The sequence below is a fragment of the Bos mutus genome, chromosome 16 (genome assembly GCF_027580195.1).
Source record: "Bos mutus isolate GX-2022 chromosome 16, NWIPB_WYAK_1.1, whole genome shotgun sequence".
Lineage (NCBI taxonomy): Eukaryota > Metazoa > Chordata > Mammalia > Artiodactyla > Bovidae > Bos > Bos mutus.
In genome coordinates this window covers 8,947,875-8,962,601 of record NC_091632.1, presented here as the reverse complement: position 1 = coordinate 8,962,601, position 14,727 = coordinate 8,947,875, and the positions used below count along the sequence as shown (strand labels likewise).

Below are 14,727 nucleotides of genomic sequence, written 5' to 3'. Positions count from 1 at the left end.
CACAGGATGGGAAAAATATTTGCAATACAAATGACCCATGTCTAGGACCTTTTTACAGGTTTTTAAAGGGCATAATGAAGTGGAAGTGTGTTTTAGTTTCTCTATCTGTTGGTCCTAACGGACCCTAGTTTTTTAACCCACAGATTTTAGTTATGAAATTACACTTAGGAAGAGCCTAGAGACACTTGGTGGTGTGTAGAGTCAGGAGTGGACACGGGTGTTTGCTGTGCTGGGTTCATAGCCCAGCTCTTAAGCTTGTGCAGGACTTGGCGTATGGTCTTCAGCTTGTGTTTACTGAATTAACGGATGGACACCTTATAATTGCAAGGAACGTCTGCATAAGTCCTCATAGGAGGACTGGCCTTTTAAACATAGGCCTGGAAATCACAGGAAGCAGTTCAGTTGGACCTGAAGAGCACAAGTGCTCACGTGTGTGGAGTGTGAGATGAGGGCGATTGGGGAATCTAAAGCACTGCTCATGGCTGCAGGAAGCTTTCCATGGTGCTTGTCTTCTCATGCTGGGGAGGGAGTGGGGGAGCCTCTGTGATCTATGGAGAAGAGAGGATTTCATCGCACAAAACAGGATTTTCTAAGCAGGAAATGCTGCTTTTGAGAAAATGAGTTGAGACAATGACTGTTTGTGTTAGCCAAACAGAGCTTGGATTTACCAAATGGCAGGTGAGAGCAGGGAATGTCTTAATGGCCATTTTTGAAGCATTGGGCTCATCTCAAGTGTGGACCGTGCCGTGGTAATGATTGCATTATTTAAATTTTGGCTTGACCTTTTTTGCAGAGTTCAGAAGTTCCTGTTGCTTCAGACAATGGATGAGCAATCACAAGGAATGCAAGGGCCACCTGTTCCTCAGTTCCAGCCACAGGTAACTTGTTCTAATAAACCCTGCCTTGAGACTGTGTGTGTGTGTGTGTGTGTGCATGTGCACGCGCGCTCACAAGCGGATACAGGTACAGTGAGGAAGGAAGCCGAACCTGTACAGTTCCTTAGAAATAAGGTGCTGAACATGCTGATTATGAGCTTCCAAGCTTAAATCAGAATTGTTTCCAATATAAAATACTGTTTTAGAATATTAGTTCTCATGGACATATATTAAAAAAAAATGGAGGCAGCTTTGCTTTTGACTTGAATGACCTGCAGGTTTGGGAGCTCCTGCTGGGCTCAGGGAGGAACGGAGGCGAGGTGGTGCCTGTGTTCAGTCTGCCTCCGCTTCAGCCTGGGGTTCCGCATTGCCCACAGCGCCGTCCGTTACCGTGGCTTCTCTCGTCCTCTCTGACCAGCAGTGTGTTTCTCCTGTTATGTATTAGCTCGTTCTTTTGTACCATAGGGTGAAGCTAAAGGAAGGTTTCAGCAGAAGGTGTACACACACTATTGAATTACTTACTGTGCTGATTCCCTGTGGACGCTCGCCCTGAAGCCCCAGCGTACGATGACGTGTCTGAAATCACGTTCACCCCTGCACAGCTGTCATTCATAAATTCTGTTTCTCAGTTCGGTGTTGGAGGCATTGTACAGTGTCCCAGGTTTACTCCGCTAGGCTTTTCCAGTTCTGCTTGATAGTCATTCTGGAAATGAAGAATCCATAGGTGTTCTTTCGTGGTCTCTTGGTATTGGTATGAGGGTGAAGGTGGCCTCATAGAGAGAGTTTGGAAGTGTTCCTCCCTCTACAGATTTTTGGAATAGTTTCAGGTGTTAACTCTTCTCCAAATATTTGGTAGAATTTGCTTGCAAGGTCACCTGGTCCTGGACTTTCGATCGCTGGGAGTTTTAAAATCACAGATTCAGTTTCAGTACTTGTGATTGGTCTTTTACAGATGTGCTTTGCAGTGAGTGAGATGCGTTTAGGAGGCTTGGGTTTGCACAGCTGCTTCCTCAGAGAGGTGCGCACTGTGAATTTCCAGGCAGGGTTAGTGTTTTCCAAACTTATTTGACTGTGCACTGTTTTGTAAGCACATCTATTGGCTTCTCTCAGAATCCGTGTCTGTGAGGCACAGCCCAGGAAATACTGCCATCTTTTCTGTGAAGAATGGATGCTTTTGAACTGTGGTGTTGGAGAAGACTCTTGAGAGTCCCTTGGACTGCAAGGAGATCCAACTAATCCATCCTAAAAGAGATCAGTCCTGGGTGTTCATTGGAAGGACTGATGCTGAAGCTGAAACTCCAATACTTTGGCCACCTGATGCGAAGAGCTGACTCATTGGAAAAGACCCTGATGCTGGGAAAGATTGAGGGCAGGAGGAGAAGGGGACAACAAAGGATGAGATGGCTGGATGGCATCACCAACTCAATGGACATGGGTTTGGGTGGACTCCGGGAGTTGGTGATGGACAGGGAGGCCTGGCGTGCTGTGGTCCATGGGGTCGCAGAGAGTCCAACACGCCTGAGCGCCTGAGCTGAACTCTCTGCCTGTGTGACTTTTTACCTTGCCTGACCCCTCTTCTCCCTCTCCAGAGTTTGAAATCTGCCCACCCTTCAAGGACCGTCTAAAATGCTGTCTCCACTGTGAAGCTTTTTCTGATTTTGTGAATGTCATATTTTTTCTTGGAGCCCTGACGGTGCACCCTTGGTAACATGTTTTCTGGTGTTTCTGAGCCCTGTGTCACTTCACATGGACATAAAACCTCATCTTTCCCATCGGGTTAGGATAGGAAACCTCTCTCCAAACCTTGAGGGTTTGTGCTCTGTCTTGCTCTTTCTCGGTGCACTGTGACGCTGCAGGTCCCTCATCGCAGCAGGGGCTCGGGAAGGACCCCCGACTGAGCCCGCCAGGGTGCCTGTGGCGAGCGTGTGTCTGCATAGCTGAATTTTACGTTGTCTCCTCTGTCACACTTGTCCGAATTATCTGGACTGTCTTCACAAAAGAGACCCTTAAGAGCTTAAGTAAGGCCAGTATTTTAATTTCAAGAGGATTGTTTTTTCAAATCTACCATCTGTATTTTATATTACGGTCATAAAATACCCAAGATTATGGTATGCAGTTTCTCCTAGATGCAGACATGTCTACGTGCCAGTTGCACACACACACACACGGATATTAGTGTTTTGTATATTGTTTCTGTGCAGACGGTAAAAGCAGCACTACTAAAATTAGGTAGTTATGTCATGATTTTGAAATTCTGTTTTGAGCAGCTCCAAATTCCAAAGGAAAGGAAAAGCAGCACTTTGATTTTTGCTGCTGCTGACTCACCAGCCAGGAGGCACAGTTTCCTGGGACCCACAGCTGCCACGCAGCACGAGTCTAAAGCTGCGTCCGTGGCTCTGTGTCTCTTTGACACGGTTCCCTTCATGCGGCCTCTGCCCCGCAGTGGGCAGAGGTACCCCACTGTCCTGGGAAATAGGCCGGTGTTGCCCATGCAGGCGGGGGGCGGCGGGGGGACCCCTGTCTCTGCATCCAGACTGATGGTGGGAGATTACCTGACAAGAGTTCACAAGCGTTACTGCTGATTAAGTCTTTGAAAAATGTTACCGCTCTCAGGAGCAGGATTTTAAAAAGCTGGCAAAGGACAGCTTCCACTCCAGGTTGACAACCTTCTTTTGTTTTGTTCCACACCATTGGCCCGAACAACGGGGTGATGAGGCAGCATACGGTTAGCTGAGCGACTCCTTCCGCTGCTGTGATGCTGATACGTGTCTGCACACAAACAGGAAACCGAGGAAGTCAGGTTTCTCAGTGTCAGATCCCCACTCTCTGTGTAATGACACGTGATGTCTGTTCTCAGTGTGTCTGTCTTTTTCTTGTTCTGAGGTGAATACTCTAACCCTGCCATGCGTCCTGTGTGGTCTCATTTTTAGTGCCGTATGAGTTTCTCTATTAATTTTTGTTGTTATTGTCATTCATTGAACTTAGGGAATTTTTTTTTTTCTATCACCTTCCATTTCCTTCCTGTTTTCCTTCTTTGACTCCTTCCACTAAAGTCTCAAAAGTACTGACGGGATATTTTGACTAGATTTGCACGCTGTTATGTTCACGTTGCTTTTGGACTCTTGTTTTTGGAACAACGAATTTATTATAGCTTAATTTTAAAAAATGCAGACTGTATCATTGATGGTGACACAGAAATGGTAAGATATTTACATTTTAGTATGAGGCTAATTTTAAACGATGGAAGTCTGCAGCTAACATTTTATGACTATTTTGATTTCTGATCATTAAAAAGCACTCTGCTGCCTTCACTTTTTATCATAAAGTTAAATATGAAACAGTTATAATCAGAGCACAATTTTAAGAATTCCTGGGTGTGTCTAGAGGGTGGATTTATTTTAATTATGATCATCACCAGGACTTAGGTCATACCTACTGTTTGTAAACTTGAAGCTGTTACTGTTTGTAACCCTTTGGCTCCCTGTGAAGGCGGGAAAGCATCCCAGGGGTACAGGCAGGAAGAGGGGCCTTCCTCGTTCTGGTTGCTGGGAAGGTACGAGCGTCTTGTCAGGGAGTAGCCAGTAAGCGGTGAGGTTGGTTAAAGCGGCCATCCCTTTAAGCTTCCCAGCTGGAACAGACCTCTTTGCCCCAAGGCTGCTGTTTCCCGGCATCCTTTCCCGTGGAGGCTGCTGGTTCTCTGGTGATTTTAATAATAAGCTGTGCACATGAGAGTTGGGAGTCAGGGCGCCACCTCTCCATCCACAGAGCCTCTTCCAGCCCGTTAATCCTCCTTGTTTTTGGGGTGACGGGGGTAAGACCTGCTTCCTCGAGGCTCTGCCTCCTGAAGGAAGGGCGCTCACCTTCCTTGTCGCTGTTGCCTCCCCACCTCCTCGTGAGCCCTCACACTAGCTGGATGCTTGACCCCCAGCCCCCACCTTCCTTCTCAGCATCCTCTGGCTTTTGTCCAGGGCAGAAACCCTGCTGCTGAGGGAGTTCTTCCAAGAGCACCCACCCTCTGCTGAACACTGTGAACATGTGTTTCAGCCACAGTAAGTCCCCGACACACAAACGAGTTCTGTTCCAAGGGTGTGTTCGTAAGTCCAACAAAGTTAGCCTGGGTACCCAACTAACAGTCACCCATAGAGTACTGCACTCTACTGGGTTTATAATACTTTTCAGGCAAATAATGCATAAAAGCCAAACACAGAAAGTAAGGGAAACAATTTTAACTTGACAGTACAGTAGTGCAGCACAGCAGCCGGCCCAGCGGCTGGCATCCAGTGGACAGGCAGGAGAAGTCACTGATGGAGGAGGGAGGGGGTGGGAGGCAGGAGAGCCGAAGGGCCGTCAGCGATGGGCGACGGTGGGCAGGCTGCGATGCCGCTCACGCCTGGCGTCCACGGCACAGGTTCTGCTTCCTCGCTGGAACTAGAGGCAGGTTCTCATCTTGGAAAGTTTGCAACTTGAAGTTCATGTGTAGGGGCCTTGCTGTATTCCTGACACAGGCTGCTGACTTTACTCCTTAAGTAGCTCCGGAATCTGCTAGTTCTCTGCATCCCGACTGTGCCTCCTGTTAGATTTCTGCCACCTTTTGCCTGGATTATTGTGGAACCTTCTGAACCAGTCTCTTTTCCTCTCATTTTCCTATTTCTAGTTCAGTCTTCACACTATAGCAAGAGTCATCTTTCCAAAGTGTATATTTTATCATTATTTGTTGTTGTTGCTTAGTCACTGAGTCATGTCTGACTCTTTGCAGCCCCTTGGACTGTAGCCCGCCAGGCTCCTCTGTCCATGGGATTTCCCAGGCAAGAATACTGGAGTGGGTTGCCATTTCCTTCTCCAGGAGATCTTCTCGACCCAGAGACTGAACCCGCCTCTCCTGTTTTGCAGGTGGATTTTACCGCTGAGCCACACTTCTGAGAGACGTTGATTTCTGGGCGTGAGGATGGGTTCTGCATGTTCTTGTGCGATGCAGAGGGTCTTACGTCACAGGGCTCCTTTTTCTTCTCCAGCCGCATGTTGTGTCTTTCCCTATTTTGGATGCAGATTCAGTCATATCTTGCTTATACTGAGCTCTCTTTCAACTCCATATTTCAGTTACTTTGATCACAGTCTCAGGAGCTGCTCAAGGAGATTTAGTCCCTAATGGACTGTAATCAGCATAAAGGCTCATCATAATGTATGTGAGCTCCATGGCAAACGTCATAAGAAAAGTGTTATCCTAGAGGAAGCATGTAATTTGGAAGACAGCAGAAAGATTACTCTCAGAAAAATAATGACTACTGGGTAGTTTCACGCTGATATACTTCTAATAAATAAGAATATACTATACCACAGTGCAGTGTTCACGTCTGTAGACCATACTTTATGTGAATGAGTACTAGGTCATGGGTATCCAGATATTTGTTGGATGAATGAATTAATCTCTAAATGAAAGCTTCATTTTGATCGCCTAATTATCTTAATATTGTATGGATTTTAGTTATTGAAAGTTACTTTAGGAAAAGGCTTGGTAATGTAGACTAAAAAGAACTCTGTCAAATGAGAAGTGACATCAGAATATTTAAAGCTTGATTGAGTTTTGAATTTAGATTGGTTGTTCATACTTAACGTATTTAGGGCTAGATGTTTCTCAGCTTTGAAAGGAAATCCTTGAGAAATTTAGATGATTTTTAAAAGAATGGGAATACAGTAAGGGTTCTCTCATCTGCTGTCTTGGACATTTCTGTTTGAATAGTCTGATGTGTTCAAAGATGGTGTTGTTGTTGTTTGGTTGCTAAGTCGTGTCTGACTCTTTGTGACTCCATGGACTGCAGCACACCAGGCTCCTCTGTCTTCCACTATCTCCCAGAGTTTACTTAAATTCATGGCTATTGAATCAGTGGTGCTGTCTAGCTATCTCATCCTTTGCTGCCCTCTTCTCCTCCTGCCCTCAGTCTTCCCCAGCATCAGGGTCTTTTCCAGTGAATCAGCTCTTTGCATCAGGTGTCCAAAGTATTGGAGCTTCAGCATCAGTCCTTCTAATAAATGTTCAGGATTGATTTCCTTCAGTATTGACTGGTTCAAAGATGAGGTTTCAGTTCAGTTCAGTTCAGTCCAGTTGCTCAGTCATGTCTGACTCTTTGTGACCCCATGAATCACAGCATGCCAGGCCTCCCTGTCCATCACCAACTCCCAGAGTTCACTCAGACTTATGTCCATCGAGTCGGTGATGCCATCTAGCCATCTCACATCCTCGTCCCCTTCTCTTCCTGCCCCCAATCCCTCCCAGCATCAGAGTCTTTTCCAGTGAGTCAACTCTTCGCATGAGGTGGCCAAAGTATTGGAGTTTCAGCTTCAGCATCAGTCCTTCCAATGAACACCCAGGACTGATTTCCTTTAGAATGGACTGGTTGGATCTCCTTACAGTCCAAGGGACTCTCAAGAGTCTTATCCAACACCACAGTTCAAAAGCATCAATTCTTCGGTGCTCAGCTTTCTTTACAGTCCAACTCTTATATCCATACATGGCCACTGGAAAAACCATAGCCTTGACTAGATGGACCTTTGTTAGCAAAGTAATATCTCTGCTCTTGAATATGCTATCTAGGTTGGTCATAACTTTCCTTCCAAGGAGTAAGCGTCTTTTAATTTCATGGCTGCAATCACCATCTGCAATGATTTTGGAGCCCAAAAAAATAAAGTCTGACACTGTTTCCACTGTTTCCCCATCTATTTCCCATGAAGTGGTGGGACCAGATGAGGTATACATTAATCAAAATAGCTTGCCAGTTCTATTTGGAACTGCATTCAGAGCCTGAAATGTAGTTTTAATAAATTCAGTGATGAAAATGATTCCATTTTTGAGGATGAATTTGATATTTGGAATATTTAGAAATCCTTTGGAGCCAAGTTTGTACTTGGCGGAAAAAGTAAATTGTCTTGGTATTCTTCTTTCGATCAAAAGATGATCTCTTCTTAGGTGAGACTAGTGGTTTTTATGATTCACAAACCGATTACAATCCAAGGAGGGATTTCAAATGGATTTTCAGTATCAGAAGCCTTTCTGGAAATAAGTCCACATGCTCCCATTGTGCCTGTTTGAAGGGCAACGTTGAATGTGTAGAATCTAGTATGTTTGTTAGGAATCAGTTGTATCATTTTACAATTAGGATTCCTTTACACTTTGTCTCCCTTTATACCGTTATTATGGAATGTTGTGACTTTCTCGCGTACCTGTGGGTATGCTTCACACAGCTCTTTCATGAAGTGTTCATGAAACAGATGTTAACCCTGATTTTGAAGTTTTGCTGAATACTTCTTTTTCCAGGAATGCTTGTATGCACTGCATTTAATTATGCCTTCTTTTCCTCCCTTGACCGGATCTCGTTCAGTGCAGAAGAGGGAGGTGGAAGGGGAGGACTTCCTAGGAGAGTTCTGATGGGGCACCCAGTAGGGGGTCGGGGGGCACACGGGGTCAGTGAAAGCCCACCCCAGCTCCCAGCGCCAGCCGAGGGGGAGCAGGACGCAGGGCTGCATGGGCCTGTGATGAGCGCAGTGAGCAAAGAGGGCTGAGCTTGGCGCCGCGCGGGCCCCAGCGTTTACGGGGATCCCGTCTGAGGGACCAGGAGGACACAGGAGAGCTGGATGTTTAGTGGGGTGGCTTAGGGCCTGAGCCCTGACTTTGCACTGCCCCGTGTAAGTGCTTGGATTCCCCCACTTGTTGGCTGCGTGCTGGAGGGAAGGTACTGAACGCCTACCTATGCCTTGCTCTTCCGCCCTGTAGGTTAGGGGAGCACTAGTTTGGAGAAGGCAATGGCACCCCACTCCAGTACTCTTGCCTGGAAAATCCCATGGATGGAGGAGCCTGGTAGGCTGCAGTCCATGGGGTCGCTAAGAGTCGGACACTACTGAGCGACTTCTCTTTCACTTTTTACTTTCCTGCATTGGGGAAGGAAATAGCAACCCACTCCAGTGTTCTTGCCTGGAGAATCCCAGGGACAGGGGAGCCTCATGGGCTGCCATCTCTGGGGTCGCACAGAGTCAGACACGACTGAAGCGACTTAGCAGCAGCAGCAGCAGTTTTTATGGAGCCCCGCTGTGGAGCCTGCAGGTGCTGTGCCCGGCACGTGGACAGCACTCAGAGGCCAGGACGAGATGCTGGCTCTCAGTGGGTGAGGACGCGTGCAGCAGAGACGACACAGCGCTCTCGGTGCACAGGTCTCTCTGCCGTGCCTGTTTCTGTGTCGTGTTCCATCCTTTGTCACACCTCTGTTACCAACACACCCGCGTCAGCGGCTTCCCTCTCCCGTCGATGTGCTCAAGCCCCGAGCCCACGAGCCGTCCTTGGCGTCCCTCTCCCCTCGCCCTCGTTCATTTCCCCCAGTCCGAGTCCTCGGGGTCCACCTGAGGGTCGCGTCCCGGCCGCACACTGCGCGCACCTCGCTGTCGCCGTCAGGTCCGGCCAGGCCAGGCCTTCCGTGCTCTCCCCGCTCTCCCCATCTCTGGCTCTCCTCCTCTCCCTGCCTTTCTCCGCGCAGGGTCAGGGTCATGAGTTCAGAGCCTCTCTGTTGGAGACCCACAGCCCACACCCATGCTCTCAGCGTGCTCACCTCTGACCCCGGCCCTTACCCGCAGTGTTCTCCACCCTCCAGCCAGTGTTCTTCAGACACACCTAGCTCCTTCCTCCCTGAAGACCTTTCCCCCAGGGCTGCTTTCCGGCACTTTCTTTTCCTTCTGGTCTTTTAATCTTTTAACCAAAATGTCACCCCCTCCGCGGGGTCATCCCAGTAACACCCAATCCAAAATAACCATCGTTCATTTCCTATTATATCACTCTATTTTATTTCTCTGCATAGTACCTAAATATTAGATATTAATCTTGCTGCTGCTGCTGCTAAGTCGGTTCGGTCGTGTCTGACCCTTTGTGGGGCATAGACGGCAGCCCACCAGGCTCCTCTGTCCCTGGGATTCTCCAGGCAAGAATACTGGAGTGGGTTGTCATTTCCTTCTCCCAGATACTAATATTGCTTATTGCCTTTTTACTGTTTTTGGATTACATGTTTGTTTAAGCCTGTCGTCTATTAATAACTGTGGAATAAATGAATAAATTGAAGAAAACGTCTTCCACTCGTCTCTGTCGCAGTGAAAGGCTTCTGCTCGCGGTGTGAATTTGACCAGCTGCAGCTGCTGGAGCTCACGGGGCTGGTGGCAGGGTCTCTGTCATTACCCTGGTCCTGAAATGCCAGGACAGGTAACCGGTATTTTTGGTTACATAATTTGTATATAGTAATTATCATGCTAGGTAGTATAACTAATGATGGTTAAATGATACAAATACCAGGTAGTATAACTAATGATGGTTAAATGATACAAATACCAAGATCTTATAAATGTTTAAATAATTGGTTGAATTTGATCACTCATTTTTCTTATGCTGTAGTGAATTCTCTCCTTTGTTTGATAAAAAGCCAGTTATAGTGATTAATGGTATATCATTCCAGCTGACTTAAATCTGACTTTTAGTGTCTTTAGGAATAGGTTACTTTTCAAGTAGCTTAAGAAATTTTAGGGAGATGATTTTTCAAATGGGAAGAAGAATGACTAATTAGATTGCTGGCACACGTGATGTTTTTGTTTTAACATGTTTTTTAAATTTCTGGTGAGGTTAATATAGAAAGTAGTGTGTAAGAGCTCTGTGTGAGATGTTGTCAAAAGGGCATTCCAGTTTGTGTAGTTGGGAGCTGAGTAATGTCTCTTTAAAGATCATCCATAGAATGAGCTTCATTGCCAAATAAAATTGAAGGGCATTTTTAAGTTTCGTTACTTTCAGATTTTGGAGAAATTTAATACTATTAACTTAAAGTATAGTATTTGTTAGATTACAGAGTTGGTAAGATGAAAATCACCAGCAAGAGACGAGTTTGCAGTAACAGTGAAAACCTTATTAATGGTGTTAAGTATTGTTAATCCTGGCTTGTACATTAGATCGCTGATAACAGTACCTCTAGGAATTGTCAGGACAGGATTTTCTCCCTGGAGAGTCTGTTGAGTCCATGGCGGGGCCCCTCTAATTTCCCCAGAGAGAACTATTATCATCATGTTACCCTGAATTATCTTACTGCTCATTAAACGTTCTTGCCTTCAAATTTAAAAGAAATTAGAGAAATTAATTTAGTCCTGGGAAATCGTTGTTTAACGAGTTTGCACCTGTGAGAGTATGAGTCGGGGGACAACAGACTGCGTTTTACTTTGAAATGAAAAGTATTTATGTGCAGGAGGGGACTGACACGTAGAAGTTAATCCCAATTAGTTAGCATGATCTGGTGGTTGGTAATTACAGGGCATTCAGATCAACAGGAGTTTCCTTAATGAGAATGCCGGACATTTAAGGGGTTACATTAAGCCTCCTTCACTCAGGTTTGATTTTTTAGTCGTCATATGTGATTTTGAGTATTTATTTTGCTTTTCTGAGATTTTAGGATTTTTTTTAACTTGTGGATTCACACATCTCAGGAGATTAAGTACAACTCACCACAAAAATGTACCGCACATACTTCCAGCCCCTGGATAGGAAGATCCCCTGGAGAAGGGAATGGCAACTCATTCCAGTATTCTTGCCTGGAAAGCCCCATGGACAGAGGAGCCTGGTGGGCTACAGTGTGTGGGGTCGCAAACAGGTCTTACATGACTTAGTGACTAAAGCACCATCACTGGGTCAGGCCTCAGACGGCAGCGTTCAGGGCCTCGCATATCACCCCAGCGGGGACAGTGGCTTAGCACTCAGGTCTCCTGACCTGGCGGGGGTGCAAGGCAAGTCTCGTCTCACCCGGTGGAAGCTGTTAAGGGCAGAGGGACTTCTTTCAGCTATGTTCACCTATAAGTAGATACTTACTGTCTGTTTCATGTCATGCCACCTTCGTGGCATCTGGGCACAAGCTTGGTTTCTGCCTTTGAGAAGCTGTGCTTGGAGGGAGAAATAGACACATGTAAACAAATAATTAAAAGCCAGTGAGATCCAGAACCCAGCCCTGTGCCTGAGCTTGCACAGCTGTCTGCAGAGTTGACTGCTGCTGAAGACTGCGGGCCCAGGGCAGGGGCCCCTGAGAAGGGCCATCAGATGGGTCTCCACGGTGAGCAGAGGTGGGCCACATGTGCAGAGCACAGGTCCCCAGAAGGCCGGGTCACTTGGACGCTGTGTGTGAGGGGTGAGCTGCTGCTGGACTTGGAGGCAGACGGGAAGGATGGTGGGGAGGCCGGGGCAGGTGTGGGGTGTCTGTGAGACCCCCCACCTCCGGTGTAGGTGGGTTCAGTGTGTGATGAAAGAGACAGAGTGGTGTTTAACTTTCATCAAAGCTGAAAATCCTTTAAATGACTCACATTATTCCAGAAGTCATTTCGTGGGGCTCAAGACACATAGCCTGGTGGTGAAGGGGCTGCAGGGCCTGAGACCCATTTGTGCACTGCATGGAGAGCAGGGCAAGGCGGTCGCAGTGATCTCAATGGCTTTATTTTGTATCCAATTTGCATCTCAGTATTTTGCTGAGTTATTTTATTCTCCAGCATAACTCAGGTGCTAAGTTAAAAAATATGGGGAATTGGACCACATCCAAAAAAAAAAGAAAATACAGCTCTTCCCTAAAAATAGTTCTTTACTTGCATGGGCACTGGCCTGATGATGTCATCTCTTTTATTTTAAGCACCTCATACAGTGCTGTTTACCTGGGACATAACTCATCCACGTGCAGCAGGGCACCGGCCACAGCGTCTGAGAATCACCGGCCAGGTGTGTGTCACCTGCCTGGCCAGGTCTTAAAGGAGACCACCTTGCACCCAGGCTGATCTTTCTGCAGATCGCCGCAGCATGCCCGAGCCTCGGGGTGGGGGTGCCGGGATGTGCAGCCCCACTCCGTCTCACGTCTGCTCCTCGCGTCTAGGCCTGGCGACAGGACACGGGAGCAGATAAGACAGGCTGTCAGTCAGCTGCGCTGCCCTTTGAAGAAAGGCCACGGGGGGAAAGGGTGCCGCAAATGGGCTGTGAAGCTTACATACACTGCCCACTGCTAAACAGATTACGTCTAATGAAGTGTCTAATGCCCAGGCCGCATCAGCCTAATCCTGGGTGGCAGCTCATCCCTCCGCTGCCAAAAAAACGCCGCCCTCTGGCCCTCACTCGCCACTCCGGTGGCCACGCGCAGGGAGGCGCCCGGCCTTAATAAACCCAGACAGTGTGTGATCTGACATGCAAATGTAGGTCATTGCATATGTAAATGTGTGATTAAGCGCCTGCATGCCAAAACACATTAGCCGTCCTCCGCGCTCAGCATGCGGTCGTCACAGCGCCTCAGCAGCCCCCGCGCACGTTTGTCAGTTACCGCGCGGACAGGGGACGGGGGTCCCTGGCAGGCCTGAAGTGCGTGCAGGGGTTGCGTGGTAGCGTTCCCAATGAAGAAGCCGAGTGTCACCCTGGAGACCGACACCTTTTCATCTGGAGAAGGAGCGCTCTAGGTGTTTGGAAGAGAGGAAGGAAACCCACCTCTTCCATGTTGCAGTCTGTCCTAGTGTGTAAATTAAACAAAAACAAAAACATTTGGTAGAAAAGCTTGGACAATTGAAAGTCTCTCATTAAGTGAAATGAAGTTACGAAAGCTAGAAGTTGCTAACATCCACTGACTATATCTAAAAAGTGAGACTTCGTAAGTTTCCTTTGTTAAGTAGGTGACAGTTCCTTGATGGATCAGTTGGTAAAGAATCCGCCTGCAATGCAGAAAACGCAGGTTCAATTCCTGGGTCAGGAAGATCCCCTGGAGAAGGGATAGGCTACCTGCTCCAGTGTTCTTGGGCTTCCCGGTGGCTTAGCTGGTAAAGAATCTGCCTGCAATGAGGGAGACCTGGGTTTGATCATTGTGTTGGGATGATCCCCTGGAGAAGGGAAAGGCCACTCACTCCAGTATTTTGGCCTGGAGAATTCCATGGACTCTATAGTCCATGGGGTCACAAAGAGTCGGAGAGGACTGAGTAACTTTCACCTCACTTTACAGTGACAGTTGTAAATTCATCTCAGTGACCACAAAAAGAAATCTTATACTTGAACAGCGTGGCAAGTAGTCTCCCTTTATTTTATGATTTCATTCCTACTTTTTATTTTCATTTTTGGTATGTGTGTTTCTAGTCCCATTTCTGTTTTATTCATCAAAAGGCCTAAAATTGAAAATGCTGTGGATTATCGCATAGGGTACCGTAATATTTATTACACTGTAGGTGGCTGTTTAGTAACCCCCAGAGGATGGCTAACCCTGTGTTGGGAACTGGGGCTTGGGCATCAGCTAGCTATAGATCCTGGTGTGATAACATCTGCCTGATAGGATCATCACGAGAATTGAATTAAATAGCATAAAAGTACTAATTTATAGGACCAGTTACATTATAGGTGCCAAAATGGGACCTTTTTTATTGTAGTCGTGTTATTATTCTATTCTGGCAGTTATTTATGGTTTATATTCACATAACGAATTTGTGAAATTTGTATTCTGATTGTTTTGCATGTCTTAAAGGAAGAGTGGTATTTTTCTTATTTTGGACTTTTCAGAAGAAAGAGAAGCTATGCACAGTAACAAGTTATTGCTACTTTTCCCCTCTTTTTTGATAAACGTGCATTTGAATGGCAGTGAAAGTCCAGCAGAATTTTACAGTTTTTTTTTTGCTAGCGTGATAGATACAGTGACATGAACAAGGTCGTATGTATTAGGGGTTAATGTAATGCCCATATATATGTCAAAGCAGCCCTTTGCATACGTCATGGGGTCATCAGCCCTAACTACGGTTTATTTGAGGACCGTTGATTTGAGTGCAAGCTGCCTTGGCGCGTTTAGGA

General features: G+C 46.7%; 1 protein-coding gene across 2 annotated transcripts in view; it reads left to right on the top strand.

The window, feature by feature from the left end:
- Positions 1 to 14,727, top strand: part of NEK7 (NIMA related kinase 7) — a 138,248-nt gene that overhangs the window by 55,051 nt on the left and 68,470 nt on the right. For both annotated transcript variants that reach the window (XM_070384681.1, XM_070384680.1), the window contains exon 2: positions 794 to 878. In XM_070384681.1, the coding sequence (XP_070240782.1) occupies positions 822 to 878 (57 nt within the window). In that variant the 5' untranslated portion in view covers positions 794 to 821. The remainder of the gene's footprint in view (positions 1 to 793; positions 879 to 14,727) is intronic.